General features: G+C 38.2%; 1 protein-coding gene and 1 pseudogene across 1 annotated transcript; one reads left to right on the top strand and one right to left on the bottom strand.

Moving 5' to 3' along the window:
* Positions 1-4,299: 4,299 nt before the first annotated feature.
* Positions 4,300-6,296, bottom strand: LOC114303665 (uncharacterized). Its single transcript, XM_082917908.1, has 4 exons — positions 5,750-6,296; positions 4,940-5,484; positions 4,647-4,829; positions 4,300-4,551 (listed from the first exon to the last, which is right to left on the bottom strand). Exons 1-4 carry the CDS (start codon positions 6,294-6,296, stop codon positions 4,300-4,302), a joined length of 1,527 nt encoding a protein of 508 aa, XP_082774034.1.
* Positions 6,297-8,409: 2,113 nt separating this feature from the next.
* Positions 8,410-9,123, top strand: LOC145821398 (protein FAR1-RELATED SEQUENCE 5 pseudogene; annotated as a pseudogene).
* The last annotated feature ends 13,555 nt before the right edge of the window (positions 9,124-22,678 follow it).

The following is a 22,678-nucleotide window of genomic DNA, read 5'->3' as shown; positions in this document are numbered from 1 at the left end:
TAAGATTGCGAAGTTAAGACCTAGGGTTCTATAGCGCATTATTGTATGCTGTCTTGTAAACACAAAGGGTCGTGTGGCGCATTATTGTATGCGGTCATGCAAACCCTCCGGGTCATGTGCATATAGGTAAGCAGCTTTGTGGTAGTGTAACTAAGTCACATAAAGTTTTATTAGTAAAGGTGACGTGAATAGAGTTTTTGGAACTCTATAAGATGGAGAATTCCAAGCATAGCGCTCTATGTAGCCTAGTTGAGAATGCAAAGAAATTTCCAATATCCTAGGGACAGTGGGAGCGATGTGCCTACTAATGGATTACTCCATTAGAGCAGAATACTCTACATTCTTAGTTGTGTGGTAGCAAATGTGAAAATTTTCCACGTCATCACAGGGTGATTGAGAGGGAAAAATTCATGATTGCTCCGCAAGATGATAAAGAGCCTAGGATAATGCCTAAGGCTCTAGTCCCCTATTTTTTGAAAGTGGATCAATGTTGCGCAGTTTAAGACAAAGTCTTTGAGGATTAACCAATTTTTTATAATTTGGTTGACTTTCCATTATGACGCAAAATTGCTATAAAGTTATGCGTAATTTGGATAGTCATTTTTGAGGCATAAGGCTCGCTAGATACCGAATGGTCGCACCATTGAGGAAAGTGTAGACCATGAGAAGACTTCCTCCTGGGGAGTGAGGTTATTTTGACTTAGGCTATGATTGACATAAGTTCGGAACATTGATTTGTGGACATTGTGACCCGTTTTTCCATTAAAGAATTGGATAAGTAGATCCGTAAGGATTTACCTTCTGCTTTTATGGTGAAAAGTTAGGAGCGCAAAAAGGTTGCTGGTTCCAATAAATCTTTTACAGCCTAAAGCAGTTATCCAAACAGTGGTTCTTAGATTTCGTCAAGCCATGATAGGGCAACGATGATCGATGAAGACCACTGAGGCATGATCAATGGTCCAAAAGAAGTTTTTCCTTACTTAGTCATTATGAGCCAGGAATTTATAAGGTTGTCGCTACCTAGGGTGGGCAGTCCTCCATTTTAGATATGATGGACATGGGTGATGTAATTCATATGCTCGGATGTACGATCCTTAGGGATTGTTTTAGGAAAATTCTCGGTTTGTCTTCGATGACTTACATAAGGAATATCCTAGAACGATTCTAGATGCAAAATTGCAAACCCATTGACTTACCTATCGGTAAAAGCCAGAGCCTTAGCTATTGAGTGAATCCTCAGATTGTCTTTAGGAGAAACAGATGGCCTATATTCCTTGATTTTTTCTTTGTTGTGGGAGCCTAAAGTACGCTATGTGGGCGTATTCGGCATGATAAGTTTTATCTTTGATAAATGGTTAACTGAGTTGTTTAGACATTGACCTTGCTCATTAGACTATGGATAAGATGCTTTATTAGAAGCATATTAATTTGCTCCTTGTAAAATTCAATGCGCTAGTTGGGCGCATCTGCGCTAGTTGGGCGCATTAAGAATGAACGCAAATTGGTCACCAAAAATATCTTTAGAGAGGTTATTGCGCAAGAGGTAGTGATCTTAAATCATTTCATGTGAGGCGCACATGGTGGATTCCGTTGTATATACTTATCGCAAGAGGTGCTGATAAGGCTTATGTTTGGAATCTATAATTGCGCAAGCTGTGGTCAATTTTTTTTAAATCGATCACTTATTTTGAGATGATGGGATGTTGACACTATTATGGTTTGTGTCATAATGATTAGCAAATGATGATGTCAGCAGGCAAGATTGGCTCACTCACACGAGCAATCGCCCTTGGCGCTTGGGAGCGAGCAAGGATGAGACTGGTGGTTTATTTTTATTCGGAGCCAAGAGAGGCTTAAATCATCCACTATGTATGTCGCCTTGGTTATAACCAAGATGAGGTCGTGTTAAGGACCAAACATGGATGTTAGTACCCACTTTCCATGTTGTGCCTGTTATGATTAGCCAGATTCGAGATCTCATTTGGCGCCTAGAAGGCGAGCAAATAGAGAATTCGGGTTAGGCGCTAGAAAGCGACTAGACTAATATCTGTACGGTGTATCGAGTATGATGTCACTCTTTATGGAAGAGTTACTCCACCGTAACATATATTCATACTATATGTGCTTAGCGACCGAGTAATGAGGTGAGAGAATGGATCCCTGCTTCCTCACCGTGTGAGTCTTACGAGTCATTATTGATATGACTTTCATTTATGTACCCTTTTGTGACTTTTGACTATGTCATAAGGTAAGGGGTTGATGTTCTGCTACTTTGGTATGTTGCCTGCGGTCATGCATGATTCGGCCTTAAGGGACATCACTGGGAAAGCGGTCAATCCTAAACTAAATGGCATGAGTACAAAGGGAAGATCATCTAGTATTACACCACTGTTGTATATTCACTGCCGACAACTCACATCGCTCTCTGTATGAGAGGCGAATTGAGTGTGAATATATTGCAAGAATTGAGAGGGTCAAACATGTTCTTTTTGAGGGATTAGAGATGTTTTTTGGACCGGTGTAATTAGATGGGTCTGGGGTATATGAGACACTATTTCTTTTCTTTTTTGGGTTGATGTCTCTATGCTGGCTCATTTTGAGTTTCTAGTATAGAGCTCCCACATGCAGGTGTTCTCAGCAATCGCACGGTGCAGTGGCTAGTATGAGATTGTTTATTTTTGGGGAGATTGAGATTGAGACGTGGCAGTGTCATGCCAACTCATGTCCGAGTGGGAGATGTTAGAAATTGGGCGCCCATGTGGCATGACCCTTAGAACCTTTTGAACCTCATCCAAATGGGTTTTGAATTTGAATTCAAACCTATTTGGATGAGCCACTCAGGATATATATCTATCATATCATGATATGGATAGATGATATAGATATCAGATATTATCTCATTTAACCAATGGATAAATGAGATAAATATAATATATATCTGATATATGGTTATGGGTAACCAAGAGAGAAACAATGTATGTTTTGTTTCTACCCATGATACTGACTCTCTCCCAAAAATAACGATCAAAGTCATTTGCACTGTGGTTTGTGTGGGTTATATTCACCAATGTAATATCACCCCACTGCTGGGATTGATTGATTGAGTATGGAAGCACGTGATTTATCCACGGGGTTTTAGATCAAACGAGGTATGATCTAAACACTTTATTCCGCTGCATGTTTTGTGTTTTGATTTACAAACCAACCTCTCGAAAACTAGTCCCCGCATAACCTTTCTCAAAAGCAAAAGAGGACCACTGAGAATAAGAATCAACCACAACAAAAGCAAAAGAGAACCATTGTGATAGAATCGTCAGTATTCCCGTCGTTGAAACAGCAGCACCAAACGAGTTCACAAGGGCAATCAACATTTTTTTGGGATGGACAGGTAGCCATTCATGTGCCATTTTTCACCTCCATCACGATGTGCATAAGGGCAAGACGGAGTGAAGGCTTTGTCTAAAAGCATGTTCCATGCTGCATTCGGGTCTTGAGTTGAGAACATGGTCCAAGTACCAGTGGAATTCTCATATCTACTATGTGTGATGCGATTGAACTTCACATTTATGTTCTTATATATGTTATCTGAGTCAATGTCGAAAGTGAAGATATCTCCGTAAGGCCTCACAGAGTGCAGGAAGAGAGGCACAGAGATGGGATCAACAAACACTGCAGCAAGATCCGCAGTCACAACGATGCTCTTTCCATCTGGACTAAAGAATGGATGGTTCACATGCCCTACAACATCACTTCCACTAGCCATCACTCTTACCACCACTGATGGATCATTCGCCTTCACTAGAAACACTGCAAAATATCCTGGGTCAAGACCATTGTCACTTTCTGGTGCACCTTCAGGCTTGTCACGGGTTGACGAGAATACTATCCAATCTCCCCTTGGGGACCATTGGCAATGTGTGTCAGTCCAAGGCCCATTTGTTAGCCTCGTTATTTCACCTCCTCCATATTCTCCTGATTGTGCGTTCTTCATTATGTATAGATTCTTGTATCTTTTGTTCCCTCCATCTCTTGTAGATCAAAAGACTAATTTCGTCCCTGTTACAGTTTTCAACCCATCCATCCGCACAAATTAAAATTTGAAGCTATAATATTATAATAAACGGTATTTTGTCATTCAAAAGCATATATATTAACATTGGAAAAACTATAATATTATAATTAGTTGCTGACTTACTAATGGGTTGCCCAAGGATTGGTGAAACAATTGAACTTCAAATGAGACTCATAATTAAGTTATAAAAATATTTAAATTACTTTCAATGGATAAATACTGTTTTTTTATAATTGGGTATTTGAAAATGAATCAGAAGGAACAAGTAGGAAGTTACCGTTTGGATTGGTGGATGGGAAGGCATTATTGAAACCTTTTGTAAGTTGTACACGACGTTGTGCACCACTGGACACGTTAGGGATAGCACAAATGTTTACTGTTTTGTCAGATTTGAAAGGAGGTCCCATGTTAACATATAATATATCCTTGTCTGGACTTTGGTTCCAAACTGGTGAGAAGATATTGTTCGGGCCTTTCGTCTACATAAACAAAACTGATTATCAGCTATCAATCAAAGATAAATACAATTGCGCATTAATACAATTATAGTAATATTATTCTTGCACTTATGTACCTCGAAAACAATACGCAACCCTTCACTATCGGCTACCCACACGGCCTTGAACTCATTGTCCATGAATGCGAGTTTGGAGCCGTCTTTGGAAAATGTTGGAAAGATTCCCGGCACCCTAAACAGTCCTACATCCGGATGAGGAGATTCGAGCTTGTGGGAGTTTCTTCGGATATCTTCTCCACTCTGTCACAAAGTAATAATTGTACGTATGTAGCAGGTTAGCTCTTAAACATGGCTGGCTAGAAAAAGAATTCAAAGTAAAGTAGTTTGAAAAGTGGTTAATCGGTATGTACCTTTAGAAGGTTGCTCTTGCAACGATGGTAACGGATGCGCTTCCCGCCATCTATCACAAAGGGGTTGAAATGGTCAACCCTTGGCATGGTATTTTGAGTGATTCGTATGTTTTGTTGCTGTCCAGTTGAATCAAAAATCTCAATGTGCCGAAACTGTGTTTTTACACGGACGACGTCCGAGAGCTTTGATTTCTGACGAATAGTTGCCACTGCTACTCTGGTGGCGTCGATGGCTGCCGGAGTTATTGCCTGAATTTCGTCCGGGGTCACCCGAGATTCTGTACCGCTGTTGAGGTCGGTATGGAACACACCCCAAAATTCCCGATTCTTGTGTTGGAAAAATATGACGTTGTCGCTTTCCCATGTCGGCCACCCACCATTCCTTACAACCAACTTGCAGTTGAAGGGCTCCTCTACGTTCGTAACAAAAATGTTAGTCTGCAGATCTTTGATCTCGCCATTCCAACCACCATGCTTTCCCTCGAAGGACGCCACTGCTATCTTCGTACCAGACGGTGCAACCGAGGGGCTTAAATCAGCTTGCCCTGTTTTGTTTTTATAAGCCAAAAGTCATATTGATGAAGCAGGAAACGTACAAAGTATGAAATCCGATGACACAGCTGGAAAACTAAAGAAGCATCAAGGCTACCTCACTCACACAATGCTCAATAGAATCAAGCAAATCCAACTGCAGAAACCATGAAACAGCTAGAACTAAACACTACTAACTTCAACCAACTAAACACTACTAACTTCAACCAAAAATCTAAAACAGCGAACCCCGAAAAGAGAATGATGAAAGGAACCTACCTAATGGAGTGAGGCGGTCAGTTTTTCCGGTCTTGAGATTGGTTTTATAGACGGCAGTCCAGGGCTGACAACGATCAGGGGCGAGGTCCTTGGTGGTGACATAGACGAGATTATCACCGGCAATGCAACCACTGTCTTCCATGCGAACACCACTGAAATTGACTTTGCCGAAAACATTAGCCAAACAGAAGACTTTGACTTTGGGTTTGGGTGGGTATGGGTTGTAAATGCCATTGAAGCAGAGAGCTATGTGAAGCAATTCGAGGCCTTCTTGTTGTTCGGAGATGAAAACCATGCCCGAGAGACGACCTGAATTTACATCGGCCTCTTTGCCTCCTTCGGAAGCCAAGGCCAATTTTTGGCGCTTGAGAATTGTATTGAGAGCCGCCGATGAAATTTCTTGGCCGTTGTAATTGTGGTTCACTCTATCAGTCATGGGAAGCTCATCTTGCTTCGATGTTGGTCGAAGCGGGCACGAGAATATGTCCAGCGGCACCTGTGGTCGGTAGGTTGCGGAGAAGCCAATGCTACCTCTCTTCTCTGCCATCTTCTTCTATGATTTCTAAATCTTTTTTCGCTCAAAGGACTTGTTTGGGAGCAGCCAGTTTAGTCAAAAAGTCAAAAAGTTACTAAAAAGGTCAAAAAGCCAACAACTCATACCAAAAAGTCAAAGATTCTCTTTTCTCTCTACTTTTTGCACATCTTTTCGTAAAAAGCCAAAAAGTCATCCTAAACATACTAATTTTTTTTAGTTCATATTTTAGCTAAATAGTCAAAAAGTTACTAAATTAGCCTATTCCCAAACGAGGCCTAAGAGTAAAGTCAGCAAAAACTCCACCAAATAGGGGTATTACGATGTCAGAGATGATGGGCGGTCCTCGGCTCCCATTTACTCACTATTTTCAAACCCCACAACCGCGAGCGGATCCTCTAGAGTAACTCTCTAGAGTGATCTCCTAAAGTGGATGATCGGACGGCTGTGGTTAAGCCTCACCAAAACGATGTCGTTTTGGTGAGGACTTTCAAAAAAAAAAAAAAAAAACCAGATTCGGGGATTTCAAACTTCCCCCCCATATGAAGAACTATATAGACAGACGGCGGGAAGAAGCGAGCGAAACGAGAGAGCGAAGAAGAGTTTGTTTGAGGCCGATACCTGCATCCCTGTTGCCCCACCGTCGTGCCGTCGCCCCTGCTCTGCTCCAACCGATTGAAACGTATATAGGTATAGTTCGATTTTGTTTTTTTTTTGTCTCTTCTAAATCGAAGTTTCTGAATCTGTGGGTTTGTGTCTGAATCGAAGTTTCTCTTATACATATATGAACAAGGATTGTTTTTAAATTTACAGATTCATGTTTTAGAAGAGACCAAACCCACAGATTCATGTCAGACATCAATTTTAGTATCTGAACAAGGATTGTTTTTTTAGAAGGGATTGTCTGAATAAACCCACAGATTCATGTATGAAGTTGTACATGAACGAATTGATGCTCTTTACAGATTCAGACATCAATTTTAGTATCTGAACAAGGATTGTTTTTTTAGAAGGGATTGTCTGAATCGAAGTTTCTCTTAGGCTAGAATTCATGTCTGTAAATTTAACAATCAATTCCATGTTTGATAATTGAACCCTGAAAGAATCATTAGTATATGGAACTTAAACTTTGAAGCCCAAAACAAACACAACTGAACTCTCAAACTTATTTTAATAAGAGGCACACTCAGAATTTTATTGAAAGTATTAGTGAAGTAGTTATAAAAAAAAAAAAGGGAACAAAACTACAAAAGAAATACATTGATCCTTAAAGGAGGCATGGCCAAACAGTTTGCAGTGGCTTATGTATTAGTAGAATTTAAACTTTAAGTCAAAATTGAATCCACCAGGAGTATGCAGCACTGTTTATTGACTGAAGCAACATAAATAGTTTAGGTAACATATTTTTAATTATATATTTGGAACAATAGTTTAGATATATATATATATATATAGATTTGAATTCGATTCTCTTTCAGTGTGTTCAGTATGTTGCAAAGACTGTTCTCTTTGAACTTTGTAATCCAATCAACAATAAAAATGAATAACATGAGACATGCCCTCTCTCATTTTTTTTTCCATGCACTGTTAATTGCATTTTCTAAACCATTTCTTGATCTATAATGTTCCTTGTTTCTTTATATATATTCAGGTGGTACATTTGTTATTTGTTGATTATCTTATTCAGTTTGTATACAGTTTTTATGCTAAAATTGAGCACTTCTTAATTTTTTAAGTGACTTGGCACATTCAGATGGAACCTAACAATCATGAGAATGACGGGGGTGAATGTGATTGGAAGCCTAGAGTTCGCATGACGTTTGATACAGAACAAGAAGCTAATGATTTCTATAATACTTATGGAGGAAGGTTGGGTTTTAGTATTAGAAGGGGTTATGTAAACAAGAGCAAAGATGGGCAAATCGCTTCAAGGCAATTTGTTTGTAATAAGGAGGGATTTCGGGTTGTCGACAAGTGAGATCCATTAACAAAAAATCCTAGGCAGGAAGTGAGGACTGGTTGTCAAGCCCGACTTGTCATTAAGTGGGATAGGAATATGCAGAAATTTTTTGTTAGTGATTTTGTTGAACAACATAATCATATCTTTGTACCAACAGAATGTACGCATATGTTACCATCCCAAAGGAAGATATCTGCATCACAGGCAACCGAAATAGATTTAGCCGAAAAATCTGGAATCCGTCTTAATGCTGCATTTGAGCTCATGGGTAATGAAGTTGGTGGAAGGGAGTCACTTGGGTTTACAAAACTTGACCAAAAAAATTATTTGAGAACAAAGAGGCAAAACAGTTTAGCATATGGGGAGGCAAGTAGCATTTTGCAATATTTTCGTGACAAATCATTGGAGAATCCATCTTTTTTTTACTCGGTCCAATTAGATAACGAGGAGCAGATTACGAATATATTTTGGGCCGATGCTCAGATGATTGTGGATTATGGGCAATTTGGTGATGTTGTCACTTTCGACACTACTTACAAGTTAAATAGTGCACATAGACCATTTGCGTCTTTTGTTGGATTCAACCATCATAGGGAAACTGTGGTATTTGGTGCAGCTTTGATGTATGATGAGACCGCCGATTCTTTCATATGGCTTTTTAGAAGATTCTTGGAGGCAATGTCAAGTAAGGCTCCAAAAACAATTTTTACGGATCAGGATGCTGTAATGGCTAAGGCCATACCTATTGTCATGCCTAACACAACCCACCGCCTTTGCACTTGGCATTTGATGCAAAATGCATTAAGGCATGCAAATTCTATCTTCAAGGATAAGGCGATGAAGGATAAGGGGATGAAGAGTGTTTTATACACGTTTATGTAAGACATTGAGGATGAGGAAGAGTTTATGTTAAAATGGGAGGAAATGCTTGACAAGTATGAAGTAAGAGATAATCATTGGTTGAAGTTAACATTTGGGGTGAAGGAAAAATGGGGTTGGCCATATGTTAGAAATGCATGGGGTGCGGGCATGAGTAGCACCCAACTTAGTGAATCCTTTAATGCTTTTTTGAAGGATTTCATTCAGTCTGATCATAACTTAATGCAATTTTTCATGCATTTTGATCGAGTTCTGTCTGAGAAAAGGTAAAGGAGTTACAAGCCGAATATGCTCTATGCCAAAAGTTGCCCAGGGTGAATATTAAAGTGAAGATTATGGAGCAAGCTGCAGATATTTACACAAATAAAATTTTTGAAGAATTTCAGGATGAGTATGTCAAGTCCCTTGAAGTCAACATTGAAGAAATTGAAAATGATGGTGAGAGTACCATTTACACGGTTCTTGATAGTGATGGTATAAAGGTGAGGAAGGTGAGGCAGGGGTATGATGATTCGGTCACTTACAATTGTAGGAAGTTTGAAATGAAGGGCATTTTGTGTAGTCACTGTTTGAAGATCCTTAGAGAAAGACTGAAATTGAAAGAGATTCCTTCACAGTATATTCTGAAGAGATGGACTAAAAAAGCAAGATTTGAAAATGTGAAAGATAGGTGTGGGCATGATATTCAGGTTGATGTAAGATTGCATCAAACTTCACGTTATAGGTCATTGATGGCAATATTCAGATCAGTAGTGTGTAGAGCTTCTGAAAGTGACGAAACATATAATTTGACGGTCGAGAAAGCGGATGAATTAATTGCAGACATTGAAACCATGGTAAGCGCAAAATTCAATATGCCTTGTTCAGATACTATTCAACAAGAAAGCCCCCCCAACGCATGCCCCGAAAGCTTTGAAGTGGATGGTGTAGCGGATAAAAATGTAGTCCAAGCAAAAGGACTCAAGAGAAAAGAGTGCACTAGCAAGGGACGAAGGCGGACAAAAGGTAGTTTGGAGCTTGTCTTGGCAAAGAAAAATAAAACAAGTTCACATAATGCTTCTCAAACTTCCATGTCTGTTACTCCTCAAACTCCTCCCTTATTTTCGGCAAGTGCTCCTGAAGCACCTCCCTTAATTCCTCAGTCGGCTCCTTTATTTTCAAGTGTTCCTCAACTTCCTCCATTCTCGCCGAGTGTTCCTCAAGTTAGAGCTTCTTCATCTCAATTTATGTATCCCGCCTATGATGTAAGTTAGTTTAATAACTTGTTTTAGTACGGATTTGTAGCTGCCTATTATCATTTTAGATTGATATGTGTTTGTTATTGTTGCAGCCAAGTTTTCTTCATCACAATATGCATTTTTCAATGCCATCGATGTATTCCGTCCATGGAACCTATCAAGCATTGCTTAACAATGCAAGTAGTTATCACTCGCAAGCTTCAAATAGTCCCGCATGTAGTGAAGTAATTTTTTTTTCACCTTTCCTCTTTTATTTTGTCATTCATTCATTTAAAGTTCCATTTTATTTTATGGTTCCTTTGATGTAATATTATTATTATTTTTTTTGTAGGTACTATATGGTCGTGGTCGTGGGCGTGGCCGTGGGCATGGGGATGTGGATCACACGCCAACATCTTAGCATTATTTTGTTTAGGGAATTTTTGTGAAATTTTTGTTGGATATGTAATATTCAAAACCTTTCATCAAACTGTTGCTAAAAATTTTCTGTTGAAATTACTCAGTAAATGTTGCTGAAACTTTGGTTGACATGTTGAAATTTTGATTAATTTCATGAAACTGTTGCTGAAATAGAGTTGATGAAATGTTATTTAAATTGTTGCTGAAATTTTGCTGAAATGGAGTTAAAATGTTGCTGAATTTGTTGTTAAATTGTTGCTGAAATAGAGTTAAACTGTTGCAGATTTTTTGCTTGAATAATGCTCAAATGTTGCTGAAATAGAGTTGATTAAATGTTGCTAAAATTTTGCTGAAATGGAGTTAAAATGTTGCTGAATTTGTTGCTCAAAAGTTGCTGAAATTGAGTTGAAACCTGTTATACAACTTTGAACATTTCATATAATACAGCAACCTGTTATACAACATTCAACATTTAAACATTTTCAATACATTTCAGAAACCTGTTATACAACATTCAACATTTTCAACATTTCAACATTTCGACATTTCAACATTTAACATTATTCAACATTTCATAAACCTGTTATACAACATTCAACATTTTCAAACCATCACATATAATACACATTGTTAAGCAACCAACATAATTCAATAGATTTCACAAACTGTTCATTCAACATTTCATCTCAAACAAAGTTGTTACACACTTGTTTTTACAAACTTTCAGATTTTTAAGCACCAAAAAAAAAAATTACAAAACAAGTACAAAAGTAGATTACATTCATAGCATGCTCCAAAACCTAAGAACTGAGTCATTTACATGATAAAGTACAAAAATACACAAAATACAATCACATAAGTCATTGCCTTCAATATCTTCTCAATCCTTTGAAGCCTTCTATCATGCTCACCAAGCCTTGTCCTTACATCATTCATTTCTTCTGTTCTTGAATCTGTCCGAGGTCCAGCATTGGCACGGATTGATGAGGTAATGTCGTCGTCGTCGTCATCATCATTTGTTAACCACTTGAAGTAATTGCAGTGGTTGTTCGAAGTCTACAATGGACAAGAATCAATTAATCAATAAAGGACTAATGAAATTTGTAAAAAGTAACAGATTCATTTATATAACAGGTACTTACATATTTTCTTGGGCAAACAAAATATACACGACCTTCATTTCCATTCGCATTGGTTTGTACAATATGCACGGAAGCTATTCTTCCACAATTACAAAACCTTGGCTTCAATCTTAAGTTCGTATTATCAATAGAAGATGAAGCCATTTTTTATTCTGCATAAAAAAACAAGTTATTAACAAGTGTCTTAGGAAAGTCAATAGAAGACACGGTGTTCCACAGTTCCAGCAATGCACTTCTTGAAAACCAGGGAATGTCAGAAACATGAAGAGAAAATTCCCAAGTGCATCTAATTGAAATATTGATGCTAGTGAGAAAGTTGTCTCTGTATAAGGATTAACAATTAAATTGCATTATGTGGTCAGATCTGTGCATCAAAGTCATCCAGCATACTGAGTAAATAAGACAAATCAAGCAGTTAATTTATACATAATAAAGAACACATTTCCCTTATAGAATTCATCTCCTTGGCATTATTGGTGGAGGACTGGTAGGTATATCCCTGCTGTACCCAATTGCATTGGATATAGCATCTATTTCCATAGTTGATGTAAGATTTAATATGCAAAGTTGTCTTATAGCTCTCACTTTTTGTGTGTCTGTCTATAGAGTGATTTGATTCTGTGCTGAAAACTCAAGAACTGATCCTAATCACCAAATGTTCATAAGTTCATATTGTCAAATTTTTGTTAATAGCTCTTTACCTTGACTATGTGTAAGTCAGAAGACCTTATTTCAAAATCTCTGGTAAACTGGTATCCAATTCAACATATAATACCTTAAAACAAGGACCATATCAAGCATCCTGTCACAGATCTTGATTATATGAATTTGACAAATTATCATTGTTCTTCTTTATGCAATTGAATCACAAGTAACAATTCCGCACACATTAAGGGATACATTAACAAAACCCCACTACTAATAACCACAAGCCTTGTTATTAGCTCCAGATATCTGAGCTGAGCTGGGTTGGGCCCTTAGTATTCACTTTTTATTTATTTATTAAAATAAGTTGCATTTTCAAAGACTGGCAACAAGGGAATTATTTCACCTCATAAACTTGGATAAGCAAATGAAAAGAAAGCGAGAAGAATTTAATAACAAGACAAGAAGATTTTCATGCACAAACCACACAAAGCATGCATTACAAATACCTCTGCATGCACAGCTAGCAGAGTATGCAATAACTCTACAGCAGCATCTCCCAGACCATTTCATGAGGTTCTTCATCAAAATAAAAATGCAAAGCAGTGGATGGAATGGAAGAAACCAATAGCAAATAGTAGCATAATGATCTTTTTGGGGTATTTTAAATTGAATAAGATTTTAAGAATTTAGTAATTTATTGAAAGTATTGGGGAAAAAATTTAACTTCAGTTTGTCAAAGCTAAATAAGAACCCAGACACAGATGGCTATATTTACCAATCTCTTGTTGATTTCTGCTTCCACAAGATGAGCTAAAAGTTTATGTGTCTCAATCTGGAAACGAACACAAAAAGGAGAACAATAACCACAAGCCTGGTAATCAACCAATTTTGAATTCCATTTACAATATCCAAAAAAAAAAAAAAGGACCTCAACAGTAGGCCATTTTCAAAAAACAATTTTTAAATCAAAATTTTAAAAATTAACTCAAAAAAATGGAACTAAACACAGTGATCCCAAAAATGGAACTCAAGAAAAGGCAAATCCCAAAGCCTAACAGGTATCACAAATTAAAGCCAAATCCCAAACCCTAACACAAATACCAAACAAAATCCAACCCGAAACACTCCCAATCGACTAATGTATGGAAAAAAATTGAAGCCGAACGTAAACGTAAACCCTAACTTCACTATGATTCAGGTTTACCTCGATTCGCTGTCGCAGGCTCCCCGTTCGTCCTCCGTCGTGGTTCGTCGTCCTCCATCCTCCGTCCTCCATCGTGGTTCGCCACCGTTCGTCCTTTGAACTCCAAACACTCCTTTGAGCTCCTTCACAGTCTCCCCCTCTCGCCGTGTGTATACATATGGGGGGAATTTGGGGGAATTTTGAAATCCCTTTTGAATCCTCGAATCTGGTTTTTCTTTTCTTTTTTTTTTTTTTTTTTGAAAGTCCTCACCAAAACGACGTCGTTTTGGTGAGGCTTAACCACAGCCGTCCGATCATCCACTTTAGGAGATCACTCTAGAGAGTTACTCTAGAGGATCCGCTCGCCCCACAACTAACTAATATATTAACATTTCCCCAACACCTAGATCATTTACTATAAATTATATATATACTTCCAACAACCTACTAATATATTAACATTTACCTTGCACCTAGATCATTTACTATAAATTATATATTTTTCAATGCCAGACATCTTACATTGCTAATTTATTTTTGGGCTTGGAGATGTCACCTTAACTTGTTTTTAGGGCTGGTTTGGTAATTTTAAGAAAAGTCAAAAAGTTATCAATATTCACTAAAAAAAATATAAAAAAAATTAATATACAAATATTAAAATATAAATCAATTTTTTGGTCCATCAACGTACTGATGTCAAAGCAACAGTAGTGAAAGGAAGAAAAAAAAATTACATATGTACATTCACTAAGTTGGATGGTAAAGTTGGGCCTGTAGAGGCCCACCATGGGTCCTGTTTTGATAATCTGAACCATTCAATATGTAGAACTCGTCTAATACTATATATTGTAAAAAATCACGTCTATCGGATATCGCTAACTACATGATCAAATCAGTTTTTGTATAAAAAATGGATGGTATTATAGTTAACAGTTGACAAAAAAAAAACTAACATGATCAGATAGCTATCGATATCCAATCAACGTGATTTTTTATAAGCATATAGTACTCGACAAGTTTAACACATTGAATGGTTCTAATTAGAAAAACGGGACCCGTGGTAGGCCCCCACGGGCTGAACAACACTGTCCAATCAAAGCTCGAAAAGGAGGCAATCTTTTCCCATCTACTCACCTAGCCAACTGCACTGCCAACCCGTACAGCTTACGACACTATCTTCTCCTACACACTTATTTGTACAATTTTTTAATACACATTTTTTTATAAAAAGTCAAAAAGTTAACCCAAACATCCATATTTTTTTCCTCAACTTTTTAGTCCAAAAAGACAAAAAGTGCACTTATTTAGGATATTCCAAACAACCCTTGTGGCCGACAGTACCACAACGGTGCGGTTGTTAGAGTATATATATGAATTCACATGTGTATAGTTGGTAAGATTATCATCAATTTGTCTTTTATGGGCTGTATATGCCCCTGTTTATTATGGTCACAACAAGTTTTACGCGTGGGGTTGTAATTCTACTATTGAACAACTGATAAAAGTCAAGCAGATATACGCCAAGATTTTGGTTGTTTCTCTGTTAAAATTAATGCCATATTTACATTTCATACATTAGATACATTGGATCCGATGTTCTCCTAGTTCCAGACTTGGAGCAAAATTTTCTAAGTGTTGGATAACTTATGGGGCATGGATACCTTGTTCACTTTCAAGATGATTTTTGCAAAATTTTTGACAAAAAGGGGAGAAGCCAAGTGTAGACGCGCCCGTGGGCCTCATGCTACAGTTCGGACTCGATTTGTGTCACGGTTCTAAATCTGAACCAAAGAGTCCAAATCCGGCAAATCGTTTTGAGAAAACAGATTTTTGAAAGAAGTGCCAAACATGGACTGCTTTGCTAGATACAGAGTCGCCACCTAAATATTTTTTAAATGGGGAAATTTAGGAAACCCTGACTCGGTGCCGAAGGCCACATGTCCGTCATCACCGGAGTTGTCTCGGTTCGGGATCTTGGGTACGATCGGGGAAGGTCAGCTATGAGTACCCCCTTTCGCCCGGTCCGAAGACCGGCCTCTACTAACCGTGATATCCGTTTTTGAAAACTTTATGTGTTCTTAAACCAATTATTAGCCTAGAATTACTACGTTATGCGCGCAGCAAACAAGTATAGACTAGATTGCCTAATTTGGAAAGAAACATTGCATATCCGTTTGTTTTGAAAATGCTTTGAAATTTGCTACTCGCAAGTAGGCTAAAAAAAACACGGATTTCATGAGTTCTTCCAACTCAAACAATCCAACCTTCACCCACAGGCATTCAAAACATTTTAACACATAAGCATTTAGCCACATGTTAAGCATGCTGACATGGCAACATTCACACTCATGCGATATGCTAAAGCGGAAATACTTACATCGTACTCCGTGCCAAAACAAAGAACTTGTTAGCAAACATGCATGATCCAAGTCCATGTTAAGTGCCTAATGCATCGCATACAAAGTGTTGCTAGAATAGGCTCGACTATCCTAAACATGGTATGTGAGAAATGCACAACTATCACATATTCAGTTTGGAATTTGAGATACATATGCAGTTAGCATGATGTACCGAGCTCAATGTATGTAATACAAATGCATGGATGCACACATGCGTAGCATAAGGTATGCTAAATTAAACGTGCCCTAATCTACCATCGTAAGCAGGTAAATAAAAGGGAAGAAAGAAGTGGAGGTTGGAAGACATGCACACCACGCACACACACTTATTACAGACATGCCCTCGCTCGGAGGGACTGAATAAATATTACAAATTAATTAACTACGCAAGCTAATTAATATTACAAATTAACTAATTTAATTAACAAATTAAATAAATTAATTAAAACAGGAAAACGCCCCGGGAAGCGCGCCACCATGTATGGGCTGCCTCTGTTTTCCTTCCTTTCCCCCTCTAGAGGCTGTCAAAGCCTCAGGACTGCTCCCTTGGACAGAGAGGATCACCACCAGCTGATTGAAATTGCCACCGACAGTGTGGTATGGCCATCGGCACAAAATTGAATCTGTCGGCAGAGAAATTGTTGCCGGTCGGCACATTACACTGCCAGTCGGCAGAGTATCCCTGCAGAACCTGCAACTCACAGCAACAGAGGGCAAGGCAAAGCATGGCAGCACAATTCAAGGCATGTATGCACCAACCATGTCTCTTATCATTGTAATGACTCAAAGGGACATGTGCCTCGATTCTCGGACCATCAATCACGCATTTCCATGCATGATGGCCCAAAGAACCAAGTATGCAACTTTGATTTCAAATGCATGCACACCAATGAAACAAATTAGGCCCAATTCCTATCACCAATTCAAGGAACAAGGCATGCATGCAAGATGCAATGCAACCTAGGCATACAAGCTAAGAATGCAACATGGCATGGCAAGGCACTTATGCAAGCATACAAGCATACATATGGCAATGCAAATGTATGGAAAGATGGGCTTATACATGAATTAGGCAGCTCTAATAAGGCCTAAAATAGTGGCCAATGTGCTAAAAAGTGAGGGCTAAATGGCATGCACACACACATGCACATAAGGACCAACACTTAAGCACAAATCAAACAACATTCAAGCACACTTGAAAGAGGGAATCATGGACAATTAGCATGCAACATAAGCATTGAAAATGCATGTTAGGATGGTGCCAAACCAAGCAACAAATCAAAGCTAAACATGCAACAAATAGTTTAAGTGTTCAAAGCAAATCTAAGGAGCATTGAAATACACTTGCAAGACTAAACATGGTATGAACTTATTGACCCAAAACAGAGTTTTAGCACATAACATAAGGCCCGAAGGACAACTTAGATGGCATCTAAATGACTCAAAACAAAAGCATGAATAAGCACCAAAACATGGAGCATTACTACACAAGCTTCCAAAGCATTAAAGAGGCATGCAAGGCAATCAAACAAGCATGGAAATGAGACTGAAATGGCATATAGAATGATCCCAAATCACCAAAACAATGCAAAGATGCCATGCTACACATGCACATACTCAAGGCTAACAAGCCCAAATACAAAGGAGCTATATCAAGCATGCAAAGATCAACCCAAACGACTATGGACAGAGCTAAAACATGGCAAGATATGCACAAAATCTTCACAAGACTAAGCCTAAAACATGCTCCAACAAAGGCTAACAACCTAAGGCACATTAAGGCATAAACAAGGCATTACATGGCAACTATGCTAAGCATGCATGGAGTTCCAAAACCAACTTAAAATCATGTTATATTATGGATATATAAGCATGAAAAGCAGCCTAAACATGCTCAACACACACTCAAGCATAGGCTTCCTTAAGAGGCCAAAATATGCCCTTTTCAAGGACAACAAGGAGAGGGGGTGGCCCTCTCCTTCTTGAGACTTCAAGGCATCATCTTCACCACTGAAATCCCTCAAGATTTCAGTGGTGAAGAGACCTCAACACCAAAATCCCGGAGCTAACACAAAATGGCTCAAAATAAGGCCTTTTGAGGCCTAAGGGTGGTCAACAACCCTCAAACAACAAAACACTCTTAATAAACAATAAAGAGGGCCTAAAAACAGAACTTTTTTATGTTATACAATAAGCACAAAAACAGCTCTAAGATAGGTATAAAATCAATGCAAAAATGGGGGAAAATAGGACTAGATTCTCACCCTTGATGACCTCTTCTCAAATGGTGCTCCAATGGCCACCTTGAGCTTGAATCCAACACCAAAACTTCAAAACAAACTCTTTAGAACCTCAGCTCCAAGGGGAAGGTGAAACACTATGTGTTTGTGTGCAATAATAAGACACAAGTGCACTAAAACACACACAAGAGGGAAAAAGAGAGAGATAAGGTGTAGCAAACCCTAACCCTAGAACTCAAACCCTAACAATGGCTGTCTAAGCTCTCCAAAATATCTAAAACTCTCTAACCTTAGTCCCCCCTTTTTGCTTAGAGAGAGCTCCTCTCTATATTGTCTTGTAAAGCTTACAAGACAAGCTTTATAAGAGGGAGATCCCTCCATACACGTGTATGGAGGGATGCAAAAGCAAGACAGCTGTCTAAAAATATCTGTAAAAGCAGATGAACAGCAATCGGCCGGCCAAAAATACCATCTTGGCCAAAAAGAGTGCCGGCCGACACTAAATAGTGCTGACCGGCAACAAAAAGTGTCGGCCGGCAATAAACATTGCCGGTGGCAGCAAACACCAGCCGGTGGCCTCTAGCCACTGCCGGTGATGGGTGGGGATGGTCTACAAGCCCCACCCTGCCTCTCAAAGGCAAGATGTAAGTGTTTGGTGCAAAACCAGACACTAAACGGTCGAGTTCGGGGATCCTGAGGCAAGGCGCGTGAGCCGAGACCTCCGGGAACTCCGAACGAACACAAACATGGATAATCACCGAGTGTTCAAACGGTGACGTCCGAGTCTTGAGGACGGTCAAAAATGGGGTGTCTACACCAAGTTGTAGCAAAAATCAAGATGGAGAATAATAGAAGTTTTCCTCTCACTTTCTAGTATAGCAAAAATGCTGCTTTGAAGATGGATGTGATTGATAATTCATGGCTTTGGCATAGAAAATTTGGGCACTTGAATTTTCAAAGCTTGAAGCATCTACAACAAAAGAATATGGTTTTTGGGTTGCCGACCATTCATGAAGTGCAACATATTTGTGAAGGTTGTGCACTTGGAAAGCATCACCGAGAGTCATTTCCAAAGGAGAAAGCATGGAGAGCTAAAGCACCATTGGAGCTTGTCCATACCGATGTGTGCAGATCCATGGATACATCAACTCATAGAGGTAACAAGTATTCCATTATTTTTATTGATGATTTTACTAGAATGACTTGGGTGTATTTCATGAGACAAAAGAGTGAAGTTTTTTCTATCTTCAAGAAATTTCAAAATCTTGTTGAAAGACAAAGTGGTTGTTTGATGAAAGTATTAAGAAGTGATAGAGGCGGAGAATACAACTCAAATGAGTTTATGAAATTTTGTGAAGATATTGGTATGGAAAGGCAATTGACCGTTGGGTACACTCCACAACAAAATGGTGTGGCGGAAAGGAAGAATAGAACTATAGAGGAGATGTCTAAGTCTATGTTATATGAGAAGTGGCTACCCAAAACTTTTTGGGGTGAGGCCGTGTATATAGCAGTTAACTTGATGAATAGATGTCCTACAAAAGCTTTTAAGGACAAAACTCCATTTGAAGGTTGGAGTGGAAGGAAACCATCGGTGAATCACTTGAAGGTGTTTGGTTCCATTTGTTATGCTCATGTTCCAAAAGAAGTGAGGCACAAGCTTGATGAAAATAGTAAGAAATGCATTTTTGTGGGTTATAGCTCAAAATCCAAAGGCTATAGACTCTTCAGTTTGGATCAAAAGAAAGTGATTATTTTTAGAGATGTTCTCTTTGATGAGAAAGCATCTTTTGATTGGAAGGAGAAAAAAAAAAGTCCAAGATCAAAGCATTGCTTTCAATAAAGAATCAGAAAGTCCACAAGTTGAAGATGTTGCAACTCTTAAATCTCCACAAAGATTGTCACCAATTGCTAGTTCACAATCTTCTCCAAATTCAAGTTCAAGTCCAAGTTCTAGTTCTTTATCTCCAAGTTCAACTCCAAGAAAGATAAGGAGTCTTAGTGATGTGTATGCAAGATGCAATTTATGCATTGTTGTACCTGAAAATTTTGAAGAGGCAATTAAAGATGAAGCATGGAAGAAAGCAATGGAAGATGAAATTCATGTGATTGAGAAGAACACGACTTGGGAGCTAGTGGAGAAACCAAAAGAAAAAAAAATTGGTGTGAAGTGAATTTTCAAAACAAAGTTCAATCTGGATGGCTATATTCAAAAGAACAAAGCAATACTTGTGGCAAAAGGGTATTCACAACAACCCGAAATTGATTTCTAAGAAACTTTTGCTCCTGTGACTCGATTTGATACAATTAGAGCTATCATTGCTTTAAAGGCTCAAAAGGGTTGGTTCTTGCACCAACTTGATGTAAAATCGGCATTTTTGAATGGAAAATTAGAAGAAGAGGTGTATGTTGATCAACCTCAAGGCTTTGTTGTCAAAGGCAAAAAAGATAAAGTGTACAAGTTAAAGAAGGCTTTATATGGCCTAAAGCAAGCACCTTGGACATGGTATAGTGAAATTGATTCTTACTTCAATGAAAAGGGCTTTCAAAGAAACAAAAGTGAGCCAACTTTGTACATCAAGAGGCAAGGTACAACCGGTATTCTCATTGTTTCACTTTATGTTGATGATTTGATTTTTGTCGGTAGTGATGAAAATTTGATTGAAGATTTTAAAAGGGAGATGATGAAGAAATATAAAATGAGTGATTTGGGGCTATTGCATCATTTTTTAGGCAATGAAATCTACCAAAACAATGGTGGTGTTTTTATTTTCCAAAAGAAGTATGCTTAAACACTTCTTTAGAAATTCAAAATGAAGAATTGCAAAATAGTTACTACTCCCTTGATTATGAATGAAAAGTTGTCAAAGGAAGATGGAAGCAAAGAAGCTGAAGCATCTTGTTATAGAAGTTTGGTTGGAAATTTGTTGTACTTAACTGCTACAAGATCGGATATCATGTATGCTACAAGTTTATTATCTCGGTTTATGCATAGTCCAAGCCAAATTCATTTTAGGGTTGCAAAAAGAGTGTTGAGATACATTCAAGGTACACTTGATTATGGAATTTTTTATGAGAAATTTGTTGATGCAAAGTTATTTGGATTTTGTGATAGCGATTGGGCCGGATGTGTTGATGATATGAAAAGCACTTCTAGGTATGCATTTTTTATTGGATCGAGCATAATTTCATGGTCGTCCAAGAAACAACAAACTATGGCACAATCATCCTCTAAGACCGAATAGATTTCAGCATCATTGGCAACTACACAAGCAATTTGGCTAAGAAGAATTTTGGATGATTTTGGTGATAAGCGAGGCAAAGCTACTCCAATTATTTGTGATAACAAGTCTGCTGCTATTGCTATGACAAAGAATCCCGTCTATCATTCTCGTACCAAACACATTGCTATCAAACATCATTTCATTAGAGAAGCTGTAGAAGATGATGAGATTCAAATCAAGTATTGCAAGATTGAAGATCAAGTTGCAAACATCTTCACCAAAGCTCTACCAAGGGACAAGTTTGAATTTTTTAGAGAAATGTTAGGTGTCACACAATATGGCATTAAGGGGGAGTGTTAAAATTAATGCCATATTTACATTACATACATTGGATACATTGGATTCATGCATTCTTTGTATTCATGTATTTTATATTTATTAGGATCATTGTCTAGATTATATTCACGTACCTAGTTAGTTGTAAGGTTGTTTAGGTTCATGGATCTTGTTCATTGAAGTTATGTATAACTTTCTCTATATAAAAAGGATGTAAGCCTGTGGGCAAAGATATTAATAAGAGAGAAAAATTCAACACAAAATAATAGTTCATTCTAGTGAGTTTTATCAAAAAGCTAACATTCTCAAGGGATTTTTGGGATTTTCTATTGCTATACTGAGAATTGGTCAACCGAGTTGTTTAAAATATACGTGAGCTAATCTTGTTAGTTTTCCCTTCTAAGTCAACGTCATGGGGCAAGACAACCAACCATATCACTGAAGAAAACATATGCACCATTGGTTAAGTGGATAAGACCTTCGAATCCCTCGCTTAAGGCTTGAGTTCAAGTCTCTATAGCCTCTTGTTGGGGTTAAACATACTCTTTAGCGCCTGGAGCACGTGGGGGGCCAAGCTTCAGTCCCGATGTAAGTGCGGTGGGGTTCCCTACAGATATGTTGTAGGTGTTAAGGGGCAATAGTCCCTGACGAATATGTTGGAGTAGCCTATTTGCATATCTATTTATGAATCAAAAAAAAAAAAAAAAAACATGTGCATTAATTGGTGTATACCCCATCATAGTATGAAT

Source organism: Camellia sinensis, chromosome 3 (assembly GCF_055761805.1).
Source record: "Camellia sinensis isolate YWXY chromosome 3, ASM5576180v1, whole genome shotgun sequence".
Classification (NCBI taxonomy): domain Eukaryota; kingdom Viridiplantae; phylum Streptophyta; class Magnoliopsida; order Ericales; family Theaceae; genus Camellia; species Camellia sinensis.
This window is presented reverse-complemented; position numbering and strand designations above follow the sequence as displayed.

Bases quoted from the DNA above. Each gene is read 5' to 3' on its own strand.
- LOC114303665 (XM_082917908.1), bottom strand. From the start codon at position 6,296: ATGGCAGAGAAGAGAGGTAGCATTGGCTTCTCCGCAACCTACCGACCA. The intron at 5,485-5,749 runs GTAGGTTCCTTT...AAAACAAAACAG, and splicing joins TGACCGCCTCACTCCATTAG to GGCAAGCTGATTTAAGCCCC. The intron at 4,552-4,646 runs GTACATAAGTGC...TTGTTTATGTAG, and splicing joins GGTTGCGTATTGTTTTCGAG to ACGAAAGGCCCGAACAATAT.